Source organism: Lepidochelys kempii, chromosome 3 (assembly GCF_965140265.1).
Source record: "Lepidochelys kempii isolate rLepKem1 chromosome 3, rLepKem1.hap2, whole genome shotgun sequence".
Taxonomy (NCBI): domain Eukaryota; kingdom Metazoa; phylum Chordata; order Testudines; family Cheloniidae; genus Lepidochelys; species Lepidochelys kempii.
The window spans coordinates 56064986-56092010 of NC_133258.1; the positions used below are offsets into that span (position 1 = coordinate 56064986).

General features: G+C 41.5%; 1 protein-coding gene across 3 annotated transcripts in view; it reads left to right on the forward strand.

The window, feature by feature from the left end:
• SMAP1 (small ArfGAP 1) overlaps nucleotides 1-27025 on the forward strand; it is a 221387-nt gene that overhangs the window by 103737 nt on the left and 90625 nt on the right. For all 3 annotated transcript variants that reach the window (XM_073336382.1, XM_073336380.1, XM_073336383.1), the window contains one exon: nucleotides 147-227. In XM_073336382.1, the coding sequence (XP_073192483.1) occupies nucleotides 147-227 (81 nt within the window). The remainder of the gene's footprint in view (nucleotides 1-146; nucleotides 228-27025) is intronic.

The window sequence follows — 27025 nt, forward strand, 5'->3', positions numbered from 1 at the left end:
ATTATAACTTTAAGATGTGTAATCAGTTTCTATACTTTATATGAAGACTTTCATTTGTGTTCAGCAGGACTTTTTAAAAAATTTTTAAGTTAATATTATTTGCAAACACTTTTTTCCTAGCAAGTAACACACTCTTTCTCTTACAGAAGGAAAAGGAGAAAAAAAAAGATGAGAAGAAGAGAGAGAGGGAATCAGAAAAACCATTGAAACCCCTAACCAGTGAAAAGGTAAGACTACTTTATTTTATTTTTTAATTTACAAATAGATACAGTATTGGGCCATGTATTGTGCCTGGAGTTAGATAGATGTATTTGAAATATAAAAAGATGTCTGAATAATAGTCCAAATTAACTAGTGTTAATGGTTCATGAATGCTTGAGTGATTGTCTGATCTGCAAAGACTGACAATGACAACTTTCTATCCATTTAATGGGACAGGGAAAGAAGGGTTCATATTAAAATGTTTATCTGATCCTAGTAAAATAATAGTTGACAAGAATTAGACCTAAATGGTTAAGCTTTCAAAAATACACTGTTGTGCTCATAGTTACTGTGTGTTTTTCATGCATATTTTTTTTGAAAACTAAGGTCTATGCTGTTGAGTAGTGTCAAGTTTACACACCATGAGAGCTCTGGTCTGTAGATGCAGCACAGATGTGTATCTGAAATTAAATTGTAAAATAATATATGGATTTACTACGATAGTATGTTGTGGAACTCTGTCATTGATTGAACAAATAACTTAAGTGAACACCAAGGAGGGAGGAAAAATTGTTCAATAGCTAAAACTAGGATGATGATTCCTGAAAGTAAGCTGAATATCAGAATAATATTCCAAATATCAAGGTCTTTCAGATTGTGCAAGGGAATTAGTGGAGTCTGCAGTACTAAGTACAGTTAGGACTAGACTGGAAAAAGTACCAATAAATACTTCGTAGGAAACAATCCTGGCAGAGGAATGGACTAGATCAGGGTGGCCAACCTGTGGCTCCAGAGCCACATGCGGCTCTTCAGAAATTAATATGCAGCTCCTTGTATAGGCACCGACTCTGGGGATGGAGCTACAGGTGCCAACTTTCCGATGTGCCCAGGGGGGTGCTCACTTTTCAACCCCGGCTCTGCCACAGGCCCTGCCCCTCACTCCACCCCTTCCACGCCCTCCCCTGAGCCTGCTGTGCCCTCGCTGCTCCTCCCTGCCCCCACCCACCCACAGAGCCTCCTGCATGCCACAAAACAGCTGATCGGGACATGCAGGGAGGGAGGCTCTGATCAGAGGGGTGCCAGTGGGTGGGAGGCGCTGGGAGCAGGGAAGTGGGGGGAAGGGGAGCTGATGGGGCTGGCTGCTGATGTATTACTGTGTATCTTTAGCCATGTACATTGCTAAATGCTGGCTACTTCTGTGAAAAACAATTAGCATGTTCCTAGAACTTTTATCCTGCAGTGTAGTCCAATACTTTGTATAATTCATTGGAGTCTCTATCTGCCAGTTTATTTTTGCTGTGGCAATGTAATGTGTCACAGCTGCATAAAAATACCATCTTTCCTATCTGTTGTTTTATTAATATAATTAAAGTATGTTTTGTTCTGAATGTTCACTTGTCAAACTTTTTTGTCATGTTGTAACTAATCTTCCATGAATAATATCCCAGCATCTTGATACCAGAAATTCACAAAAACTTTAAAAACAGAAAAATTTAAAAGAAGATATCAGAATGCATTGGTATCATTGCTAGCATGAGCTTCTCTTAAGATATTTCGGGTAGTTGAAATGGAAGTGAGAAAGATATTTCTTTATTGAATATACCAGAATACCAAGCTACATCGTTATGTAATAATAAAAAAGTAAAATACAACCAAGAAAGCTGGAGGTGAGGGGGACAAGGTTACTTTCCTTTGTAAACCTGTCAGATAGTAGCATACATTCTTAGTTCTCCTCTCCTTAGTACTTTTCTTTTGCTCTTGGATTCTGATGTATTTTTCAAGATTTTAGATTCAAAATTGCGGTATGGTCTTGTCATTGTTTTAACATAAATAACTGTTGGAAATAGATTTAAGTTACTTAAGATTTTGCCTTTTTATGTACTGGCAAGTCACCAACAAAATGTCTCCAATCATGATTCTATTAAGTTGTCCTCTATCGGCAATTTTGTGTATCGTTTCTCAAAATGTGTGGGGTTGGGCTTCTTGATTATTCTCTGTCCTTGGTTTAAAAAAAAAAAGTCATTAGCTGTTGTGAAGAAAACCTTGGAAATATGACTTGAGTGCAACCAAGGAAAGCAGTGTTTGCCTGAGGCCTTGTCTACGCTACAAAATTAGGTCAACATAAGTAGCTTTGCATCACCCTAGTTGTGCATGTGTCGACGCTAAAATTTGTCTCCCACTGATATAAACTTTTCATTATGCTGACATAGTAACATTGAGCCATGGTCGATGTACTGAGGTTGACGGAGCTTGAGTGTAGATGCTGTGTTACCAAGGTCAACCCTATCAGTCCTCCAGCAGCTGTCCCACAATGCCTAACACTGACTGCTCTGCTCAGCATTGTGAACTGTACTTCCAAGGAGTCATGTTGATCAGAAACCCCTTCCATCCACCTGCTCCATTAATGCCACCAACAGTCTTGAATTGGTTTTCGCTATGCCCCGCAACAGTTTGTCCTGCAGGAAATCATCTCTTCTTGTGGCTCTGCAAATACTGGAGGATTGTGGATCCTGTGCTTCCAGTGCTAATGACAATAGTGCAGAGCTGTGCAAGCTCCATCCTTCTGTCAGAGATGGCGAACAGTGACAAGACCTGCACAGGTTCATGACTATATCAAAATAGGTGTGGAAGTTATGGAGTGGAGAAAATTGCACGATGGGAACTTGACCACCATGCATTGTCAAAACATCTCAAAAAACACTGAGGATACAGATCAGGATACCTTTTCATGGTGCTCTGCACTGTACATTGAAGCAAGCAGTCATGGCCAGTACGGCACAAAGAGCCAACTATGCATGAGCACAAGCTATATATTAACTGTGGTGGCTTTATGCGAATGTAACTTGCAGTGGCAAAAATTTGAAGTGTAGACATGCCCTGAGGTTTCAGTACATATGAAACAATAGCTCTAAGGTGTGAACTACCCAAATCATTTCAATGCGTGCCAAATCAGATGTCAAAGATGGTACTTTAAATGTCAGTATAGTTAACTATTTCACTGCTCATCCAAGCAGGTATCGTATCATATGAAGATCTACACAGTTTACTCTGAAGCCTTGCTTTTACTAGGAAAAAGGTGTATTTTTAACATGTTAGCCGATCGAGGAAAATCTCCCCAGAGTTTACCTTAATCAGTTACATTAAAAATACAGCTGCTTTGCAGCTGTACATTTTACATCAGGATGAACACTTTTTAACTCTTTGGCTTTTTTTTCCTAATGTGGATGTGACCTTATTGACTGTTAGTTTGGGTAGGCCTTTAATAATGCGTGAGGGACAAAATTGGTCAGGTAATACCTCTTATGGGATCAACTTCTGGTGGTGAGAAAGACGAGCTTTTGAGCTTACACAGACCTCTTCAAGCCTCTAAGATGAGGGCCCAACATGAGTACAGCAACACTGTATATATTTAATAACTCATGTCAGGGTTGAAGTGTGTGTGGGGTAGGGAAAGGGATCACTTCATTTTCTTGAAAGCAGGGTTCAAGATCCAGAAATTCGTGACAAGATTTTTTTTATTCATCTCTTGGGTTTTCCCCATTTTTTTTAGTTTGTGGAGACAAGGCACACAAAGCCAAGCTCTGAATGTAATGCTATTGTTCCAAAATATGGTGGTGGTGATGCTGATTGCTTTGTGTAATGAGGCCTTGTAGCCTCAGAAGTCTTTGAGCACTGACCGTGTTTGGCTACATTAAGGGAATTCTGTCCATTAAAGAACTTTTCCTTCCAATCAAGTTTTTAAAGTGTTACCTTTACTTTGAAGAAATGTCATGATATAAATGAGCTGTGTGGTGTAACTTACCTTTTACACACTAATTTCCTAATTGGCTTTGAGACTCTTGTAGTGACTGTATGCTTTTGTTCTTGATCCTCAAAGGATTATTGTTCCAACACAGATCTCCCCTGCTCTAAAAATACTGTCTGTCAAGGTACTCCTGTGTCTTAGATCTTTAGCATGAGACTGGCAAAATTTCCTTAGCTCTTAAAATGTATAGTGTTTGGATCCCTAAGGGTTGCAGATACAGTAGTGTTGTGAAAATTAAAATGTTAATGATTGCAAAGTGCTTGGAAGTGGGTTTTGGTTTTTTTTACAATCTTTTTATTCAGTGTATTCCACCAGTTTTGACTGACCTCAGCTTAAAGAGCAGTGAGTCTTGGAGTGATTATGGTTAGAAAGGGGACTGTTAAAGTGGTATCACTTAATAAACAGATTTGCTCCGATGTGCTTTTGGTGTATCTGCTTGTTTCAGTAACAAAAGTTATTTTTCTACTTCTACTTCTGTTAGTCCTGCAGAATTTGTAAAATGTAGGAAAGTGGGGTGGAGTCTATTCTGTTTTATGCAGTATCAGCAGAATTCTTAATCAGGTTCCAGTTGCATGCCAAACTTATCCCTGTGGAAACTTTAAATCTTGCTGAGGACAGAAATTGGCCCTCAAAATCTTTGACTAGTAAAGATATGCATACTGATAATGTAGCTATTTTCTCATCTCAGGTTGAGTTTTCACAGGCCTGCCAACTAGGGAAAAACACCCTTTAAATTGTAAACAGAACATTTACTCTTGAAACCTTTGAGACATAATTGTCAAGGAGTATCCATTATGCCATTGTTTTTGCAGGCTGACTTTGGAGAAGAAATATGCTCTAAAATCAGTAAGCAGGGTTGTTTGTTCTTCATTTTGCTCGCTTTAGGGATGAGACTGGGCAAGGGACATAGCATTTCCAAGGACAGCCAGCTAGTAGTCCTAAAAAATATCAGGGTAGTTGTGTTCAGTAGTTGTATAAATAACAATTATTTTATTACAAGAATACAACAACGCGTTCAAATTAAAGTTTTCAAAGTTTAAAAATCCATTTGGCAGGGTGAACAGAATCTTTTCCAGGTGAGCTCTATCAGTTGAGTAAACGCTAAGCTTTCATTTAAAAATAAAAATGTTTCTAGCTCTTATGGGTTCAAAGAGAGTCTTCCATGTGTGAACCAAGTGTAATCAATATAGTGCTATCTTCCAAAGTCTGCAGTCACTCAGATCCAGTGCCACCTCCTGTTATCCATAGTTGCACCACAGTGAAAAGTGGCCAGAATCTTATCAGTTTTACTACAGCTATTTAGAACCCTGTGGGCAGTGGTGATACTGACAGAACTCCTGTGGGTTTAGGAGGTCTATTATGAGCAGCAGCTGCAGAGGCAGTCACTGGAGCACTAGTAGACATTTTCCCATTGAAGGAGCCAGAAGGCTAGAGGAGGGGCAAAAGAGCAGAGGCCCTCCTCCACACTTTTAGCAGCCAGGTGCCTCTGTGGTATGATCCCACTAGCATCTGATCAACTTTCAAACTCTTTCTCCAGTTCCTTACCCCCTCTTGCTGTGATGAGTATATATAGGAGATTACTACTTCATTTACTCCTTTTATAGACTCCTTGATGATGTGGGAGGGTGGTGTCTTCACTACTCTATACCACCTTCAGCTTTTGCAGGAGGTTTTTCTGCTACTGTATCCCTCATCCAGCCCCTGATATTTGAGTCTTCAATGAGTATCTCATTCTCCTATCTTGCAACCAAATGGTGAGTGGGACTTACGGTTTATCAGACTTCTACTAGCTGGGTACTGATAGGAAAATGGATTCCTGAGTGCAGACTGGGATTAGCAGTTTAGTAGGAATTCTAGCACTCTTCTCTGATCCCAGTTTCTGGGATAGGGAAGGAGGGGTTATCATCTGGGTGTTGTCTCTAGATAATGCCCCTCCAGCCATCATTTATATGGATATTGTGGATGACTAGTAGGTTTAGGTATCTGTTAGCTATCTGGTATAAAGCCCAGAGTTTCCCCAATGGGCATTTTTCTAACACCTAAACTTTTTAAACGTATTTTAGGATTTATTCTCCAAATAATTAGAAGTACCTTAAAACACTTCTCTTATAAATGATAGGGCCCTGACAGTTGACCTATTTTTCTTTTTACCGGATTCTGCTGTTTATTTTATAACCAAATTTTAAATTACTTTAAAAAGTAATCTAAACGTAAGATGTTGGGTTCAAGTGGATAGTGGTCAAAATCTGAAATTTTGAATGTCTGAATTAATTTAAGCATTAAAACTGTAAATACAGAAACAAGATATTTATGTAAATATTAAATCTGAATAAGATCATGTCCAATTTAAGTCTGTTGTGGATGGACCTCTTCAGTTACTATTAACTGTTTTTTTAGTACAAAATATGTTCTGAACCCTTCATTTTCTTAGAAAAACATTTTATTACATGAAGCTGTATAAACAGAATTTTATTTCAAATTACATTTGAAAAGCATTTATTTTTACATCAGCGACCAGTAGGTACATGTGTGGATAAATTAAAATACTATATGTTGTGTTGTTTGGACATCTAATTGGACTCTGGAAACATTACATCATGTACTGGAAAAAAAATCTGTTTAGGACAAAACCAGAAGCGTACCATGTGGCTGTCTTTTGTACATCTTTTGCAAACTTTGCCTCTGTGCACTCCACAGCATTCACTCCAACCACGGGGGCCCAGTAAAGAGGACTCTAGCTCTGTGCTGCTATGTCAAGGGGGATATCCTTCTGCTGTCCCTGATAAAACAACTGAGAGCTGGTGACCACCTTTGCGCTCACGATGGACTGAATGGAAAGCACAAAGAACCCAAAAGTGGCTCTTGAGCTTCCACTTCATTGAATCTGTTATCTGTCCTCCTAAAGCACTTTTAAAATGGCTGTCACAATGATATTTAAGTACTGGGCACACTTGTTTAGCATAACAGACTTTGAAAGGCAAAATCATGCCCATGATATCTCTAACTATTTCAGTGTATACATATCAAGAGAGCCTTCCCATGTATTCTAGGCCCCCTTGACATGACATAAAATTTCACTGGTTAAGTGCAGAAGTACCTGTGAATATAACTATCAGTAAACCAAGCAACTCAAAATTTCAAATGATCTTCCACCTCCAGCAAATTGGGGGATTGTTTTTTCCCCTCCTCTGTCGTCTTTCCTTCTCCCATCATATCTGTCTGATACAGACCATTATAAAAGTAATTGGATAAAAGCCAAGGCCAAGAGATATGGGCATGTGATTAGACCTGATAAGGTTGAGCTTGGGCTAGATCTGACCTTTGGTTCTGTAGCTGTGGTCCTGCCATTGAGAATGTTCTATCCCTAATGCCTGGCTCTCAGGGCTGGTCTACTAACAAATTTGCACTGAAATAACAAAAGGTATGAATTAAAACTATTTCATTATTTTGGTACAAGTTGGTATGTAAACCAGCCCTTATTCTGAGCTTCTCCAGGCTGCCCCTGTAGAGCACAGCGCTCTTGATGGGTCACAGATGGTAAAGAGACCTTTGGTGGAGCCAGGTTCTGAACCCAGTTAGTGATTTATAGACTTTGACAACTAACTCTATTGGGCAGTGAACTGTGCTGTTGGATTATTCAGTGTGTTTTGTAAAAGCAGAAAGATGTCACCTTGCCTGTGCTTCCTTTAGGACTATACGGGCAGTTTATCTACCTTTCAAGTCTGACCCCGATGGTTTTTTTAGGGCAGGGGGGCGGAATTCTGGGCCATACAGGTTTCCATTTTTGTATATTTTTTAACTTAACTAAATTAGCAAAAAAGTATAAAATACATATAACAAGATCAACTTAAAGTAGGTTGATATCAAAGCATCAAATTATTATAATCAGGTTGATTAAACCATATTTAAACCAAAACTTATAATTTGGGAGGGCAGCAGTTCTGATCAGCCCCAAAGTAATAGGTTACTACCAGTCTCAGTGCTAGTTGATATATTTATGTTCTGATCAAATGCCTAATACAGAGATGGTCACTCCCAGGTTGAAGCTAACGTTGAGACTATTGTCGTGCTGTCTGGATCAGCTCACAACTGTTAGTGCCTACCTCAGGACAGACTGTCAAAAACAGGGCAGACACCCCAAACTAGTGGTATGTTCTATAATTAGATTTCACCAACTCAGTAAAAAATGTGAACTCCTGGGTCACTATAACAGTTTTACCATGGAGTCACAGACCATCCCCTAAGGCTCTCCAGTCTAGCTTGCCACCCAGGCATGCTGGACTTAGTGATAAACGGTCATTTTCACCAAAAATCACAAGCAGAGCTGTCTCGAGGGGGGATGTGGGGCCCGGGGCAGAAGTGATGTCACTTCTGGCACTGACTGTGCCGGGGGCAGGTAGGGGAGTCTGCGGGAAGCGGTGCCTCCCCAAACAGCGAGGTGTGGCCACGCCCACACTCTCCCCGCCCCCCTCCCTGGCCCTGCTTTGGCAGTGCCTCCACCATCCTGAGGCTGGGGAGACTTTAGGACTATATGGGCAGTTTATCTACCTTTCAAGGTACTCCCGTGCGCTCTCCTTACTGGTGCTCCGGGACTGTGGATGCTGCAGCTGTGCCACCGTGTGCTCTCCCTCCCAGTGCTCCGGGGCACATGCTCTCCCCTCGGGTGGAAGGGTTGGAGCTGAGGGTAGCCTCCCGCAGCCAGCGGTTCGCCCACTGCCCATGTGCAGCTGGCCAAGTGCGGGGCCTGGAGCGGTTGCCCCAATTCGTTGTCCCCTAGGGACGGCTCTGGTTCTAAGAGACCAGTCACTTAGCCCGATCAATTGGTGTCCTAGATCTTACACCAAAGACAATACCTGTACCCAGTGCTGTAATAAACTGTCTAAAGCAGGGGTGGGCAAACGTTTTGGCCTGAGGGCTGCATCTGGGTATGGAAATTATATGGTGGGCCATGAACGCTCACAAAATTAACAAGTCAGAGATATTCAAATAAACTCTATTTAATAAAGATACATTTTAGTGGGAATAAACACAAACCTTACTTATTATACATATACCATCATAACACATTACAATAATTAAACCAAATTTAACCCCTTCCCATGCCCTCTTCGATTAATGTGAACAATGCAGCTGGTCACCCTTCTTTACAATGGCATCAAAGTCCGATGTCACTCTTGTGGAAAACTGCAATACTGAGCTGAGATGCTGGTCAGTTTACTGGGATCTGTAGCGAGATTTGTTGTAATTCAGCAGGGAAAAGGTTTGTTTGCACACACAGGTGGAGCCAAACAAAACAAGGATTTTCTGTGCCATCTTGCGGATATTTGGAAACTTTGTTTCACTTGAGGCACAAAACTTGTCCAGTTTTTCTGAATTGTAATTTTCCCTTAAGGTGGAATCGCACTGGAGATCAAAGAGCTCCAGTTGTAATTCTTGCGGGGCTTTCTTGTAGTCAAATGACAGTGGGCATGACAGCAGCTCCAGTGTCTTCTCTATCTTCTCAAAGTCAGAGAATCTATGAGAAAATTCTCCATGCAAGTCACTCAAAATTTTGCTGTAGTTCTCTCTCTGCTCTGGTGACACTTCCAAGTATTTCAGTGTTGGAAAGTGAGCAAACACTTTAGTCTAGTTTTCAAAACAAATTAAGGACAAACTTGGCTTTGAAAGCTGTCACACGAGAATACAATTTGTGTACAAACGCATTCTTTCCTTGCAGCTTTACATTAAGTTCATTTAAATGTGCCAGGATATTCACACCAAAAGAAATGTTGTACAGCCAGTTTGCATTCTGTAATTCAGGGAAATCATTTTCTTTCTCCTGCATCTTCAGAAAAGTGCAAATTTCATCTGTGAGCTCCCACACTCACTGCAATACCTTACCTAGGTTGAGCCAGCAGACATTTGTATGATAAAGTAAGTGCTGGTGTTCGGCATCAGTGTCTTCAAGAAGGAAAATGAATTGCTGATGATTAAGTCCCCTCGCTCTTACGTAGTTCGCTATTTTCACTACTGTGCGAACAACATGATCAATGTCCAGGGCATTTTTTAGAGGGCCTCCTGATGTATAATACAAAGCAGAAAAATCACCTCTTTATTAGGGTCATCGTCTTTTATTTTGTCCTGAATTCTTTTAAAAAGTCCTGTGTGTTTCCCAATTAAATTTGGTGATCCATCTGTGGTTACATTTGCCAGTTTACTCCAGGGGAATTTCAGATGTTCAAGGCAGCCAGACGCCCTCTCGTATAAATCCAATCCCTTAGTTGTGCCTTTCATTGATTCCATTAATAAAAAAATCCTCTGATTTCAAATTTGTCTTAAATTCCTCTGACAAAAATCAGTAACGGTGCTGTATCATTAAGGTCAATGCTGTCATCAAGAGCTAACGAAAACAACGTGAAGCCCTGTGCTTTCTTGTTCAACTCAGAAGCCAAATGTTCATCAATCACTTCTACACGGCGAGTAACAGTTCTTCATGACAAACTAATATTTTCAGATTTTTTTTGGTATTCCGGGCACAGCAAGCCAGCAACATCAACCAGGCATTCTTTTAAGGACTCCCCTTCAGCAAAAGGCTTATGTTTAGCAATTTTAAACACCAGAATATAACTTGCCTTTGTAGTGGCTTCCTGAACTGTCGCTTGTTGTACATAAATATTTTGCTGAGCTTTTAAGTTCGTGGTGAGTTTTTCAGCTTTTCTTGCCTTTTCCTCAGTTGTTAAATTGTTGCCATAATTAGGGTGTTGCGTTGAAAAACGGCGATTCAAATTATACTTCTTGAACACAGCGATGCTCTCCTGACAAATCAGGCATACAGCCGTCGAGTTCACGTTTGTGAGTTCAAACAGCAAAGAGATGAAAAGTTTTCTTGTGACCCTGTTTAATCTTTTACATTTGGTCATCCAGTCCATGAGTTCCCTTGCACATAGTATGTCCAAGGTGTGATAGTACCAATCCTTTCTATTGTGATGTTTCTGAATGGCTGGTTGAATCTTGATAGGCCTCCTTAATGGGCGGCAGAGGGTGGTGGTAGTGGTGGGAAGGATGATTCCTGCATTTGGGTTGACAAGTTCAGAGCAAATATTTTCAAAGTTATTAAGAAAAATTCTCATTTCCTTATAGCGTGGAGTACAGACATGACAGGTGAGTTTAATGCATTTAACAATTTACAAGCATTTCATTATAGTCTAAACATAAATACCTTCTTATAAGGCTAATACTTGTTTTGAACAAAACTAACATACAGGTGAGTTGGTTTGGTTTCCAGCTATGAATTTGTCATTACTTAGCTAACACCTACAGCCTTGGCCAGAGCTGGCCTGTATTTTACCAGTATCAGAACTATGTTGCTGAGGCCAGTTAAGGCAGTCTATCCAAATTGTACATGGTTAGGCAACTATCCTTTCCCCTCCCCAAGATACAATTACATGAAACATTCTAATGCAATTCAAGAGGATACAGCTTGTTATGTTTAAAATTAAAATGAATTTGACTGAAAATATTATTTCTCAGGATTAAACAGAGCTCCTATCCCACAAAATAGATGCCTTTTTAATACAGTGAGATTATTTAAGATCGTGTTATTTTAGGTACTTGAACTGTTCTCTATATGCACAATTTTAAGATAAATTCTGTGGCTTTTATCTGTACACTCACAAGCTACCAGTCATCTGTTGGAGTTTAGGAAGCTGGTAAATGGTTGAAAAGATTAGCTGATGGTTTTCTTGGCTTAACTGTTTAACACTGGTGAAATTGCTGGCTGTTTGGAAGTAACTTGTTTGTAAATGTCAAATTTTAGATTTTGCATGTTGACCTCCTTCCACTTGGTGACCAGATAGGAGGGTTACATTAATTTTGATGGAATATATGGGCCCAGAGAGTCAAAGATATTAACGTGACCAAGTCACTGCCCTAATTGTCTTTTGAGCCATGTTATAGTTTTAGCCTTCACAACATCCTCTGGCTATGAGTTCCACAGTACTTTATTGTGTGAAGTACTTTCTTATGTTTGTTTTTAAATCTGCTGCCTATTAATTTCATCGTTTCCTATTTCTTGTTATGTCAGAGAGTAAATAACACTTCCTTATTCACTTTCTCCATACCATTCATGATTTCATTGACCTCTATCATATCTCCCCATAGTCACCTTTTTTCCAAGCTGAAAATCCCAGTCATTTTAATGTCTCCTCAGATGGAAGTTGTTCCATACCCTTAATCATTTTTCTCTCTTCCTTTTCCAATTCTAATATATCTGTTTTTGAGATGGGACAACGAGAACTGCATGGAGTATTCAAGCTGTGGGCATACCATGGATTTATGCAGAGGCATTATATTTTTTTCTCATTATCTATCAATCTCCTGATGGTTCCTAACAGTCTGGTAGCTTTTTTGATTGCCATTATACATTAAACAATGTTTTCAGGGAACTATCCATGATGACTCCAAGGTCATTCTTGAATGGTAACATCTACTTTAGACCCCATCATTTTGTGTATATATAGTTGGGATTAGGTTTTGCCAATGTGCATTACTTGGCATTTATCAACATTGGATTTCATCTGCCATTTTGTTGCCCAGTCATCCAGTTTTGTGACATCCTTTTGTAACTCTTCATATTCTGCTTTGGACTTGACTACCTTGAGTAATTTTGTATCATCTGAAAACTTTACCATCTCACTGTTTACCCTTTTTCAAGGTCATTTATGTCAGTTAAGAATATTATTGATGGGTTCCAACATGTCAGATCCCAACTCCAAGAAGCATGGGTTTAAGATGTGCATTCTGTCCAGCAGTTTTGCTGGTGTCTGTGCACATTCGGATCCTGAAGTGTTTAGGCAAGAATCACTCGCCAACATGTTGCGCTGTCTGTAGTACAATTAGTACTGGTGACTGGAAGAGGAGAGAGAATAGACTACAGGGTCTTCTGTTACAATAGGCCTTATCAACCATGCCTCAGGGATCTGATAGATAGATATAAAGGATATAAGAGGAGCAGGGGACCTGAATCGGCTCTTGCTATTTTGGGAGTCAAGAAATTGCTTCTGCTTCAGCTCCAAGCTCCACTGCCAAGTCAGCTGAGCTTCCAATACCACACCCTCGGACCAAATCTGGTTCATTCTTCTGGGTGCAGACACCCTGAGGTTCCTCGAGACTTACCGGAACTGACTACTTTGGTTGTGCAGCTGACAAAAACAAAATCAAAGCACATTTTGAGTGTCTCCTCAAGTCATTCACATCATGTGGCTCTGAGATCCATAGAGGTAGAACCGCAGGATAGCTCCAAGAGTACGGATCATGAAAAAAGACCATCAGATCAGTTTGTGGCAGCCCAGCCACATGCTTATAATAGTGATGACACAGGTTCATTTGGATCCACACCTCTTAACAGATTTCATCTTACTGCAGAGCTCACTTGATAAGAGATGGAGATGAGGGACTGAGCGAGGGCTCTCTGGAGCTGATACCCCTACCCCCTAAGAGTCCAGCTGGCTCATTACTCTCCATGTTTCAGATCCCTGAATCAGCTATCTCTGTTTGCTTTGTGGTCAGATCTGGGATTAGATCCATAGTAAGATGTGGAGTCATATCAGAGACTCGTACTGAAGACTATTCCCTGAGCAAAGGCTTCCTCTTCAGAATAATAATCCTGGACAGCCTAAGTATCAACCAGGTCATATGATTTCAGGTTAGGGGACTTGACAAGGCTAGACCATGCCACCTTGGATGTCTTGGCCATATTGGCCAACTCCTGCTTATCAATACGGTACGGGTAAATTTGATTCTCTGGTGCTGGAGTATCATCAACTTTAACCTACAGATTCAAGGGGGCTGGATCCAAGATGTGCTGATCCAAGAACAAGGGAATGTTCCCCTCCCTTGCCACCAGCATGTACTTACGGAAGAGGAGATATCTCAGGATGAATCCTAAGATTTCATTGAATTGGAAAGTGGTCCACCTTATGATGACAATGTGGTAAGAAAGACAGCATTTTTCCTTTGAAGGATACAATAGTGTTTCATGAACTAGTTGACAGAATGGTATCCACTTTAAAAATTTCCATCAGTGGCTTTGGTGGAGGCCACACATGTAGTTTTTTGACATTCTCGGATCTATGGCAAAGGTAAAAGTTTCGTTGCCTATGTTAGGGCTGTGGCAACCAGCAAAATCCCTTTAGTCTCATCCATTATTGTGCCAACCAATTTCAAAAAAGGCTGACAAGTTATATCAAATCCTGTATGAGGGACTGTCTTGTCATGGGCACCCTCAGCCTAATTCTCCTGTTACAGCAGCAACATTACAAAAATCAGGTCTTTAACCCTCTACCTCTTATGAGAAAGAGGAGGAAAAGTTGTACTCTCGAGGGAGAAAATTATTTTTGTCAACTTCCTCAAATACTTGCATGGCAAACTATCAAGCAGCCATGGCCAGGTTTCAGTTTCAACTGTGGGAGAAGATGTTGCACCAAGTTTCAGAAGAAGAGACCTCTGTCTCCACATTGAACACATACATGACATTTTCTAATAAACATCCATTTTGATGCTCAAGTTGAGCTCTGCAACCACTCTTCTAGTTCATCCAAAACTTCCTTCCATCTTGCTCTCTCCTTCTTTCCTCTAGAGACTCCCTTTGTCATTTCTGCCTAGTTTGGGAGAAAAAGAACACTGGACAAGTGAGTGATGGAATTAATGACATCTGGCTACACTATTCACTTTCACACCATCTCAGGTCCCCAAATACTTTCCCCTTCCTTTTCAGGGGCTCCTCTTATGAGAGGCTTCTGAAATAAGAGGTGGACTTAAACTGGGAGTGTTAGACCCTGTACATTCCTTTACATAGGCAAGGGTTTTTAATTCTAAATACTTCCTAATATCCAAAAGAAGAGGTGGGGGAAGACCAATACTGGACCAAGTTCTAAACAACTTTATCCAAACTTTCAGATTCATAATGGTAACTTTTTGTGTCCATAATACCATTGTTGGATCAAGGAGACTGGATTACAACCCTTGTTCTCCAGGATGCTTATTTTCACATAGTTTGGCATCCTGCCTACAAGAGATTCCTAAGGTTCAATGTTGTCCAGGAACATTTCCGATATAGAGTACTTCCTTTTGGTGTTTCAACTGCTCCAAGAGTGTTTATGAAGATATTAGCAGTAATGGCGCTTATCTGAGACAGATGGGAGTGATAGTCTTCCCATAGCTCAATGACTGGCTTCTCAAGTCTCCATCCTATGAGGAAGTTCAAACAGCAAAAAACAAAGCCATCGGTCTTTTCAAGATTTTGGGATTAAAGGTAAACATGGAAAAGTCCACTCTGGTCCCAGTGCAACGTATGGAGTTCACTGGAACACTGCTCAATGTTAAGACTGCCAGAGCCCATTTACCTCTTGACAAGCTCAATACTATAGTAAATCTAATAACACAACTACAGACCATACCTAGAACAGTGAGATCATGCCTTCAGGTTCTAGATCACATGGTATTGGGTAATTTTATGACACCTGATGCCAGACTGCACTTCAGAGGCATGCATACATGGTTTAAGACAGACCTACCCAGCAAGCACAGTGTGAATATGAAAGTTATAGTTCCTTGGGACATTTGTCAGTTAGTGGAGTGGTGGAAGAACCTGAACAGAATTTGCATAGGAATGATTCATACCTCCCATTCTAATGAAAACTGTAGTGATTGATGCATCACTGACAGGTTGAGGGGCACATCTGCAGGATCATTGATATTGGACAAATGGTTGCTTTTGGAGCCCTTTCTTCATATCAGTATTCTAGAACAGAGCAGTTTGAAATGCTTGTGCTCACTTTCTACCACTACTGTTTTTATTGAAGTGTTCATTTTCCTCTCCTGTCACTAGATAATTGTATGCTGTGGTTAGCTCTATTTAGGATGATGGTTGCATTTCAGTGGTTGGTAAACTGTTCCTGTATATGTGTGTGTGTGTATGTATGTGTGTATATATATATATATATATATATATACACAGTCTGTGTAAAGCACTTGGAGTCTTACAAAAAGATACTAAGTATTAACTGATTTATACTGTAATTGTATTTTGGCTTTCATTCAGTGTTTTCACAGCATTTCACAAATCAGTTTTGAGGTTTTACTTTAAGGTTAATCTTTTAGACCTGTATCAATGGTCTTTAATTAGTTCCAAAAAAAGAAAAGTAGGAAAAAATGTATTGTTTTAATATCAGCACTTCTCAGTTTTTCCAGGAGTTAATGTAAAGAATATATAAAAATAAGTGTTTTACGTACCTATGTCAGGAGAGCTGTAATTGTATAATTAGTTGCAGAACTGCTAATTTGAAACTAGAGGATCAATAGTCATCTTTTGGAAACAAAAATTCAAGTGTTTAAAAATGAGGCATGTTACTCAAGAAATATAGCAGCAAAATATGCATGCTCCTTTTTTGTTCAAGTGTGGCAGAATTGCACTTTAGCAGAACTTCAGAACCTTAATTTAAAAACGAAACCAAAAGGTTTTGACCGAACCTTATTTGAATGAGGTAAAATACAATTATCAGCAGTGCCTTATCTTCTTTATTTAGTAAGATGAAAGTGACATGTCGTTGGCCTCAAACAAGCATTGAAATGTATTAGATCTGGAGTCAGAAGTAAAATGGCGAATCTATTTATATGTGCAGTAGACCTCATAAAACAAGCTAAGGTAAATGCAGTCTTATCTTGGATTAATAGCATGTTTAAAAAATGCAGGAATAGTAAATTTATATTGCATGCCTTCTTTCTGAGGGAGTTTCACCTCTAAGTTTGGTAATGAAGAAATAAAATATTTCACTAGAAGCAATAACTTCGGCCAGCTCTAGAACCTTTGCAAAATAGTACAGATAACCTTCAGTGAATGTCAAATTTCAATAGGAAGCTGCAGATAATTGGCTGGATGTTAAACATAGCTATAGCAACTGGAGCCAAGTCAAGTGATTGGCGTCAGGAAATAAAGATCAGTCTCTTACCAGCACTACAATGTGTCGCTATTTTAATGATGTCAGAGGATGTCAATAGGAGCAAGGTAAGCCTCCTGAATCCATCTGTCTTGAACGGAACTTGACAGAGATTTGGAGCATGGGTTTGCAGAGCTATCAAATTTATTTAGTGGTAGGTGGCAATTTAGAGCAATCAGAATGTGAAATCTTCCACACAGCTGTGTGTTTGTAAGCACCGATTCATCTGGACATCTATCTACAGTACACTTCAGTGGGAAAACTGAAGGGAACTGAAAGTTGCTAGGCAATTCCATCTAGAAATTTCAAAAATACTGTTATCCACACAGTGACATTTAGGAAGGGTACACTTTTCTTTACAAGAATACATTTGCGACCATTACTTTTTTTATATAGGTCTATAAAATAGTGATTCTTCTTCAAGTGACAGGTTTCAGAGTAACAGCCGTGTTAGTCTGTATTCGCAAAAAGAAAAGGAGTACTTGTGGCATCTTAGAGACTAACCAATTTATTTGAGCATGAGCTTTCGTGAGCTACAGCTCGCTTCATCGGTATGCATCTGATGAAGTGAGCTGTAGCTCACGAAAGCTCATGCTCAAATTGGTTAGTCTCTAAGGTGCCACAAGTACTCCTTTTCTTTCTTCAAGTGATAGTCCCTATGGGTGCTTCACTTCAGGTGCACATGCAGACTATGCACCTTCAGTTAGAGATGTCTTGCTAGCAGTGTCTGCATGGTCTGTGCATTCATCCTAGCTATCTTTCCACCCCATACTGAGGGTATATAGGGCAGTGCTGAAGGAACTGTTGGTTCAGTTCCTTCTCATCTGCTTCTGGCCTGAGACACAGCTCAGCAATGTGCATGTATCTAGTTTTAATAGTCTGGTGTTGTATATAGTTAACTGTTAGATTGTTAGGGATAGTGTTATGTTTATTCTGTACATTTTATTGTATTTTCCTTACTTCCTTTATCCTGTCCCATTCTTCCCTAGAGAGAATGCTCTTGTTTACTTGTTTGGGGGACAAATAGCCTTCTCTGCTGTTTAGGGGAGAAAAATCAATGATTTTTTTTTAAGGAGAGAATACCTAAATCTCCCAGCTTCAAGGCATGTGGGTAAGCTATCCCCCTTGAGCAATAGTCCAGACAACATGGTTTTATTGTTTAGGGGGAATTTCATGTCCCTTCTAAGTGCGGCATTTGTACATCCTTGAAGAGGTGTACTTGAAAAATAAGGACGATAAAGCTGCATATGTTTCTCAGAGAGGGATCCATGAAAGTATCATTGGATCCCAGCCTGCCTAGCCAGCCCCCTTATGTATGAGGACAGGTCTTAGTGCTCTATTAGATCTGGTGCAGCAGTCCATAAGTCCATACGCTATGGGTAGGACTCTTAGAGCAATAAGATTGAATGGATATGAGCTCCTTTTCATTGAAGGTGGCAAAGGAATATTATTCCCTAATGAGGTTAAAAAATGCCTCAGCAATCTGTATAACTCACATAACACAAGAACTATGGGGTCATCTGATTACGTTAATAGGCAAAAGGCTTAAAACAAAAGGAAGTACGTCTTCACATAATGCAGTCAACCTGTGGAACTTGTTGCCCAGGGATGCTGCGAAGGCCAAAAGTATAAGAGGGTTCAAAAAAGAATTAGATAAGGAACGGATGGCCAGGATCCCTGGGGGACTAACATGAAGGGGAAAGGAGTCCAGGAGAGCTGGTTGTATTTCAAGGAATCCCTGTTGAGGTTACAGGGACAAACCATCCCGATGAGTCGAAAGAATAGTAAATATGGCAGGCGACCAGCTTGGCTTAATGGTGAAATCCTAGCGGATCTTAAACATAAAAAAGAAGCTTACAAGAAGTGGAAGGTTGGACATATGCCCAGGGAAGAGTATAAAAATATTGCTCGGGCATGTAGGAATGATATCAGGAGGGCCAAATCGCACCTGGAGCTGCAGCTAGCAAGAGATGTCAAGAGTAACAAGAAGGGTTTCTTCAGGTATGTTGGCAACAAGAAAAAAGCCAAGGAAAGTGTGGGCCCCTTACTGAATGAGGGAGGCAACCTAGTGACAGAGGATGTGGAAATAGCTAATGTACTCAATGCTTTTTTTGCCTCTGTCTTCACTAACAAGGTCAGCTCCCAGACTGCTGCGCTGGGCATCACAAAATGGGGAAGAGATGGCCAGCCCTCTGTGGAGATAGAGGTGGTTATGGACTATTTAGAAAAGCTGGACGTGCACAAGTCCATGGGGCCGGACGAGTTGCATCCGAGAGTGCTGAAGGAATTGGCGGCTGTGATTGCAGAGCCATTGGCCATTATCTTTGAAAACTTGTGGCGAACCGGGGAAGTCCCGGATGACTGGAAAAAGGCTAATGTGGTGCCAATCTTTAAAAAAGGGAAGAAGGAGGATCCTGGGAACTACAAGCCAGTCAGCCTCACCTCAGTCCCTGGAAAAATCATGGAGCAGGTCCTCAAAGAATCAATCCTGAAGCACTTGCATGAGAGGAAAGTGATCAGGAACAGCCAACATGGATTCACCAAGGGAAGGTCATGCCTGACTAATCTAATTGCCTTTTATGATGAGATTACTGGTTCTGTGGATGAAGGGAAAGCAGTGGATGTATTGTTTCTTGACTTTAGCAAAGCTTTTGACACTGTCTCCCACAGTATTCTTGTCAGCAAGTTAAGGAAGTATGGGCTGGCTGAGTGCACTATAAGGTGGGTAGAAAGCTGGCTAGATTGTCGGGCTCAACGGGTAGTGATCAATGGCTCCATGTCTAGTTGGCAGCCGGTATCAAGTGGAGTGCCCCAGGGGTCGGTCCTGGGGCCAGTTTTGTTCAATATCTTCATAAATGATCTGGAGGATGGTGTAGATTGCACTGTCAGCAAATTTGCGGATGATACTAAACTGGGAGGAGTGGTAGATACGCTGGAGGGGAGGGATAGGATACAGAGGGACCTAATTGGAGGATTGGGCCAAAAGAAATCTGATGAGGTTCAATAAGGATAAGTGCAGGGTCCTGCACTTAGGACGGAAGAATCCAATACACTGCTACAGACTAGGGGCCGAATGGCTAGGCAGCAGTTCTGCGGAAAAGGACCTAGGGGTGACAGTGGATGAGAAGCTGGATACGAGTCAGCAGTGTGCCCTTGTTGCCAAGAAGGCCAATGGCATTTTGGGATGTATAAGTAGGGGCATAGCAAGCAGATGGAAGGACGTGATAGTTCCCCTCTATTCGACATTGGTGAGGCCTCATCTGGAGTACTGTGTCCAGTTTTGGGCCCCACACTACAAGAAGGATGTGGATAAATTGGAGAGAGTCCAGCGAAGGGCAACAAAAATGATTAGGGGTCTGGAACACATGACTTATGAGGAGAGGCTGAGGGAGCTGGGATTGTTTAGTCTGCAGAAGAGAAGAATGAGGTGGGATTTGATAGCTGCTTTCAACTACCTGAAAGGGGGTTCCAAAGAGGATGGATCTAGACTGTTCTCAATGGTAGCAGATGACAGAATGAGGAGTAATGGTCTCAAGTTGCAGTGGGGGAGGTTTAGATTGGATATTAGCAAAAACTTTTTCACTATGAGGGTGGTGAAACACTGGAATGCATTACCTAGGGAGGTGGTAGAATCTCCTTCCTTAGAGGTTTTTAAGGTCAGGCTTGACAAAGCCCTGGCTGGGATGATTTAACTGGGAATTGGTTCTGCTTCGAGCAGGGGGTTGGACTAGATGACCTTCAGGGGTCCCTTCCAACCGTGATATTCTATGATTCTAAGATCGTGGAGGATAGTCCATGAATGGCTATTAGCCAGGATGGTCAGGGATTCAGCCCCATGCTCTGGTTGTCCCTAAGCCTCTATCTGCCAGCAGCTGGAATTGGACGACCGGATAGGTCACCCAATAATTGCCCTCTTGAATTCACTCCCTCTACAGCACTGGCCACCGTTTGAAGATGGGAGAAGGGCAAACACAGTACCCATGTTTAAAAAGGGGAGCAAAAAGACCCAGAGAATTATACACCAGTTAGTCTAACGTCAATTCCTGAAAAGATACTGGAATAAATTAATCTATCAATAAGCACCTGAAGGATGATAAAGTTATAATGAATAGCTAGCATGGATTTGTCAGAAACAAATCATGCCAAACCAGCCTAATTTCCTCCTTTGACAGGGTTCCTGGCCTAGTGGATGGAGAAGCAGAAGATAGGAGATATCTTGATTTTTAGTAAGAATTTTGACAGTCGGATATTTCTCATAAGCAAAGTAGGGAAATGTAGTCTCAATTAAATTACTGTAATGTGCGTGAACAACTGGTTTGAAAGACTACTTAGAGAGTAATCATCAATTGTTCGTTAAAATATGAGAGCGTATCTAGTGGGATCCCATTGGGGGCAGTCTTGGGTCCAATACTGTTGAATATTTCAATTCATGAGTTGGATAATGAAGTGGAAAGTGCGCATATACAATTTGCAGATGATGCCAAGATGGGAGGGATTGCAAGCACTTTGGAGGACTGGATTAGAATTCAAAAGGACCTTGACAAATTAGAGAACGGGTCTGAATTCACCAAGATAAAATTCAATAAAGACAAGTGCAAAGTACTTCACTTAAGAGGGAAAAACCAAATGTATAACTACAAAATGGAGAATAAATGGCTCGGTGATAGTACTGATGAAAAGGACCTGAGGGTTATAGTGGCTCTCAAATTGAATGAGCATCAGTAGTGTGATGCAGCTGCAAAAAAGACAAATATCACTCTGGGGCACATTAAGAGAAACATATGAAATATATGGGAGATAATTGTCCTGTTCTACTCGGCACAGGTGAGGCCTCAGCTGGAGTACTGTGTCCAGTTCTGGGCACCACACTTTAAGAAGGTTGTGGATAACTTGAGGGGGGAAAAGGACAGTCGTCAGTTGTTCTCCATGTCCACTGAAGGTAGGACAAGAAGTAATGGGCTTAATCCGCAGCAAAAGAGATTTTAGGTTAGGAAAAACATTCTAACTATAAGGGTAGTTAAGCTCTGGAATAGGCTTCCAAGAGAGATTGTAGAATTCCCCTCAGTTTAAGTTTTTAAAATACCTTTCAGGGATGGTTCAGGTTTACTCAGTCCTGCCACAGTGCAGGGGTCTGGACTTGGTGACTTCTCAAGGTCCCTTCTAGCCCTATGTTTTTATGATTGTATGAAAAGGCCTTGGCTTCACCCTCCCCCCCCCACTCCACGCCCCCCCTCCTTGTGCTGATGATGTCAACCGTTTCCAAGAGCTTATGAAGAGAACTGTGGACAATCTACAAATTCCACTGGAAGTCCACCAAGAATCTCAAGATAAGCCATTGGATACTCTTCAGCTGTCAACTCTGGGACATGTGGTACTTCCCATAAATGAGTAATTATTTGGACCGGTTAAAACTGCATGGTGTACTCTAAGTACAGTACCTTCTTCAATGCTTAGCCAAACAGTCAGCCGTGATGATCGTTCCCCATTTGGTCCATTCCTACATGGCCACAAGGGCTTGATGATTCGAGAGTCCAACATTGGAACAGACTTAGAATCATAGAATATCAGGGTTGGAAGGGACCTCAGGAGGTCATCTAGTCAACCCCCTTCTCAAAGCAGGACCAATCCCCAACTAAATCATCCCAGCCAGAGCTTTGTAAAGTCTGATCTTAAAAACCTCAAAGGAAGGAGATTCCACCACCTCCCTAGGTAATGCATTCCAGTGTTTCACCACCCTCCTAGTGAAAGTTTTTCCTAATATCCAACCTAAACCTCCCCACTGCAACTTGAGACCATTACTCCTCATTCTGTCATCTGCTACCACTGAGAACAGTCTAGATCCATCCTCTTTGGAACCCCCTTTCAGGTAGTTGAAAGCAGCTATCAAATCCCCCCTCATCCTTCTTTTCCGTAGACTAAACAATCCCAGTTCCCTCAGCCTCTCCTCATAAGTCATGTGCTTCAGCCCCTTAATCATTTTTGTTGCCCTCCACTGGATGCTTTCCAATTTTTCCACATCGTTCTTGTAGTGTGGGGCCCAAAACTGGACACAGTACTCCAGATGAGGGCTGGTCACCTCCTCCCCATGCTGTGCTGCCCAGTGAGTAGTCTGGGAGGTGACCTTGTTAGTGAAGACAGAGGCAGAAAAAGCATAGAGTACATTAGCTTTTTCCACATCCTCTGTCACTAGGTTGCCTCCCTCATTCAGTAAGGGGCCCACACTTTCCTTGACTGACTTCTTGTTGCTAATATACCTGAAGAAACCCTTCTTGTTACTCTTAACATCTCTCGCTAGCTGCAGCTCCAAGTGTGATTTGGCCTTCCTGATTTCACTCCTGCATGCCTGAGCAATATTTTTATACTTCTTCCTTATCATTTGTCGAAGCTTCCACTTCTTGTAAGCTTCTTTTTTTGTGTTGAAGATCAGCAAGGATTTCACTGTTAAGCCAAGCTGGTCGCCTGCCATATTTACTTTTTACTATTCTTTCTACACGTTGGGATGGTTTGTCCCTGTAACCTCAATAAGGATTCTTTAAAATACAGCCAGCTCTCCTGGACTCCTTTCCCCCTCATGTTATTCTCCCAGGGGATCCTGCCCATCTGTCCCCTGAGGGAGTCAGTTTGCTTTTCTGAAGTCCAGGGTCCATAATCTGCTGCTCTCCATTCTTCCTTGTGTCAGGATCCTGAACTTGACCATCTCCTGGTCACTGCCTCCCAGGTTCCCATCCACTTTTGCTTCCCCTACTAATTCTTCCCGGTTTGTGAGCAGCAGGTCAAGAAGAGCTCTTCCCCTAGTTGGTTCCTCCAGCATTTGCACCAGGAAATTGTCCCCTATACTTTCCAAAAGCTTCCTGGATTGTCTGTGCACTGCTGTATTGCTCTCCCAACAGATATCAGGGTGATTGAAGTCTCCCAAGAGAACCAGGGCCTGCGATCTAATAACTTGTGTTAGTTGCCAGAAGAAAGCCTCGTCCACCTCATCCTCCTGGTCTGGTGGTCTATAGCAGACTCCCCCCATGACATCACCCTTGTTGCTCACACTTCTAAACTTTAATCCAGAGACTTCTCAGGTTTTTCCTGCATTTTCATACCAGTGGTCTGAGCAGTCATACTTCTCTCTTACATACAATGCAATTCCCCCACTTTTTCTGCCCTGCCTGTCCTTCCTGAACAGTTTTTATATCTATCCACTCCAGTCAGGTGAGTTATCTCACCAAGTCTGTTATTCCAGTCGCATAATTTCTTGACTGTGCCAGGACTTCCAGTTCTCCCTGCTTGTTTCCCAGGCTTCTTGCATTTGTGTATAGGCACTTGAGATAACTTCCTGATCGTCCCTCTTTCTCAGTATGAGGCAGGAGCACTCCCCTCTCGTGCTCTCCTGCTCGTGCTTCCTCCTGGTGTCCCACGTCCCCACTTACTGAGGGCTTTGGTCTCCTTCCCCTGGTGAACCTAGTTTAAAGCCCTCCTCACTAGGTTAGCCAGCCTGCTTGCTAAGATGCTCTTCCCTCTCTTTTGTTAGGTGGAGCCCGTCTCTGCCTAGCACTTCTCCTTCTTGGAACACCATCCCATGGTCTGTGGGATGGATGTTGATTCCATATTCATTGTAAACGACCCATGGCAGATGCTGCAATGCCAATCGGATGGAGAACATCTGTGTGAGAGTTGGAGGAACTGGTGAGTATAGAACCCCAATAGCAAAAGCCAGAGACTGCTTCGACAATTTCATTATTCAAAGAGATTGGATGTTGCCCTAGTTCTAGATTTTACAGCTTTGTCTTTGATTACAAAACATGGAGGCCAGTCTTAGCCGCTCCTCCTCCATTTGCTGGCGTGCCTCCCGAAAACTTTTGGGGCTCTTGTACTAGAAGAATGTCATCAGTCAAGGTCTGAGAGCGAGAGATCACCAATCATAATGCCTATGGACCTGACAGAATGTAGCATTATGGAATCCATTGCCTGACAAAAGAGTGCAGGGGCCAAGACGCAGCCCTGCCTGGCACCAGATACTGATTTAAAAGGTGCTTACCTCCGATTTCCCAGACATACACTGGCAGTAGTTCCATTATGCAGCTCTCTAATGAAGTCCTGCACAATGGTAGACACCTATCACTTTTAAGGATTTCCGTAGTGTGACCTGATCAACTGAATCAAAAGCAGCCTTAAGATCAATGTACGCTACGTGCAGGGGCATTCTGAACTCGTGGTGTATCTTTAATGTGGACTTGTACTTCGTAAAGTGTAACTGTTGGGGGCAATGCTTCTGATGTAACAGAGACTCCAAGTGTGCCAGCAGAATAAACACCTTCCCTGGAACAGACAGCAAGGTGATTGGCCTATAGCTCTTACATTCACTGTGTGGTCCCTTGCTCTTGTAAAGTGAGATCACAATACCATCCTTCCAGGAGGTTGGCAAGGTTACAGTTTTCCACACCAGATGAAAGATGGCCAGATATGATTCCACTGTAGGGTCAATAGTAAGTACAGTACCTCCTACCTTCAAAAGTGCTGATAAGAGGTTATATATATTTATATATGTATGTATGTCAGTTAACGGCTCAGAATTTTTATTTTCGCATTGACCTCCAAATTTTCTAGTAGATACTGCCAACAAAAGAATAAAATGTCATTAATCCAGACCAGCCCCTCAGGATAAGGACCTTAATCTGCTTCATTTATTTGGAAGCAGTCTAGAATAGTTAATTTTAGGCTTTGGTGGTGAGGTATGACTATGAAAAGTAGAATAAATGTTTAGACTTCATCAAATTTTTTACTACAAGAAAAAAGGATAATTTTAGGTCTTTAGTTTCTGAGGGACAGTCCATAGCCAGAGCAGCTTGTGATCTGTTGCTATGGTGGTGGTGATGCCTAGATCATCCTGACTTCACAAGTAAGATATTCCAATTTAGGGAGGTGCAAAATACAATAGACTTCCCCTTTGATGGGTTGACTCTTTTTGGTGACAAGATAGATACCTCACTGCTTTTTCTAAAAGACTCTTGAGTGACGTGATCCCTGGGAATAGACACACCTGAATCCCAAAGAAAATATATACCTCAAGCCTTTCAAAGACAGATCATTCTAAGCACCTGACAGTAGATCATTGGAACCTCCAGGGAAATGAGCAAGAAAAGATTTTCAGAAGAAAATCTCCTCTTCAGCAGAACAAGTTTGATAGGCAGGTTGAGAGTTGTTAATCTGCTTGATTTGTTAGATCTAACACATTCCTACCCTTCTCCTGATCCTCCCTATGGAAACTGTTTTACACACTTCTGTAGTGCATGGGAAGCTGTAACATCAGACAGCTGTGTCTCAGAAGTGATTATTTCTGGTTATACAGTCCACTTTATGGCTATCTCCTTTCGTTACACCCTACCCCATCCCTCTTCAGCAGTTACTTTTTTGTGTTGTAAACCAGAACTCTGAAGGACAATTGAAATGCTGGTCTGTGTGTGCCCTCCCACTAGTTACTCCTGGGAACCTCCAAATTGGGTGTGACCCAAAATGTCATAAACAGAGATGTTCTTTAATTCTTGTGGAGTGCTGAATCAGACAGGCTTTACTAAATCTGTTGGAATGATAAACTGGCCAATATTCAGGGATTGTAGATTGTTATGCTAGGTGTTCGCATCACCCCATTTTGAAATCTTTGATTAATTTGGTACAGGCTAATGGCAGAGCTTATCTATAATGTCATGCTGATCTTTCCTTGCCTTGGTACTCTTGGTCTTACCTTAGCGTACAAAGATACAATTTCTTATATTGAGCTATTTTAAATTTAAAATAGAGGTTAGGTAGTTTTGCATATGCTTTCGATGAAAGAAAGAAGCTGTAGTTCTTCTTCGAGTGCTGTCCCTATGAATGCTCCACTTTAGGTGTTTGTGCGCCCCTGTGCTCATAATCCGAGATTTGTGGTAGCCATGCCCAGTTGGGTCGCACATGTGTGGTCCATGTCTCATGCTGCTTCAGGAGTTAACTGGTGCTGTGGGACCAACCCGCCCCGCCCCACCCCTCCGCCCCCACTCCCCAGTTCCTTCTCTATCACCTT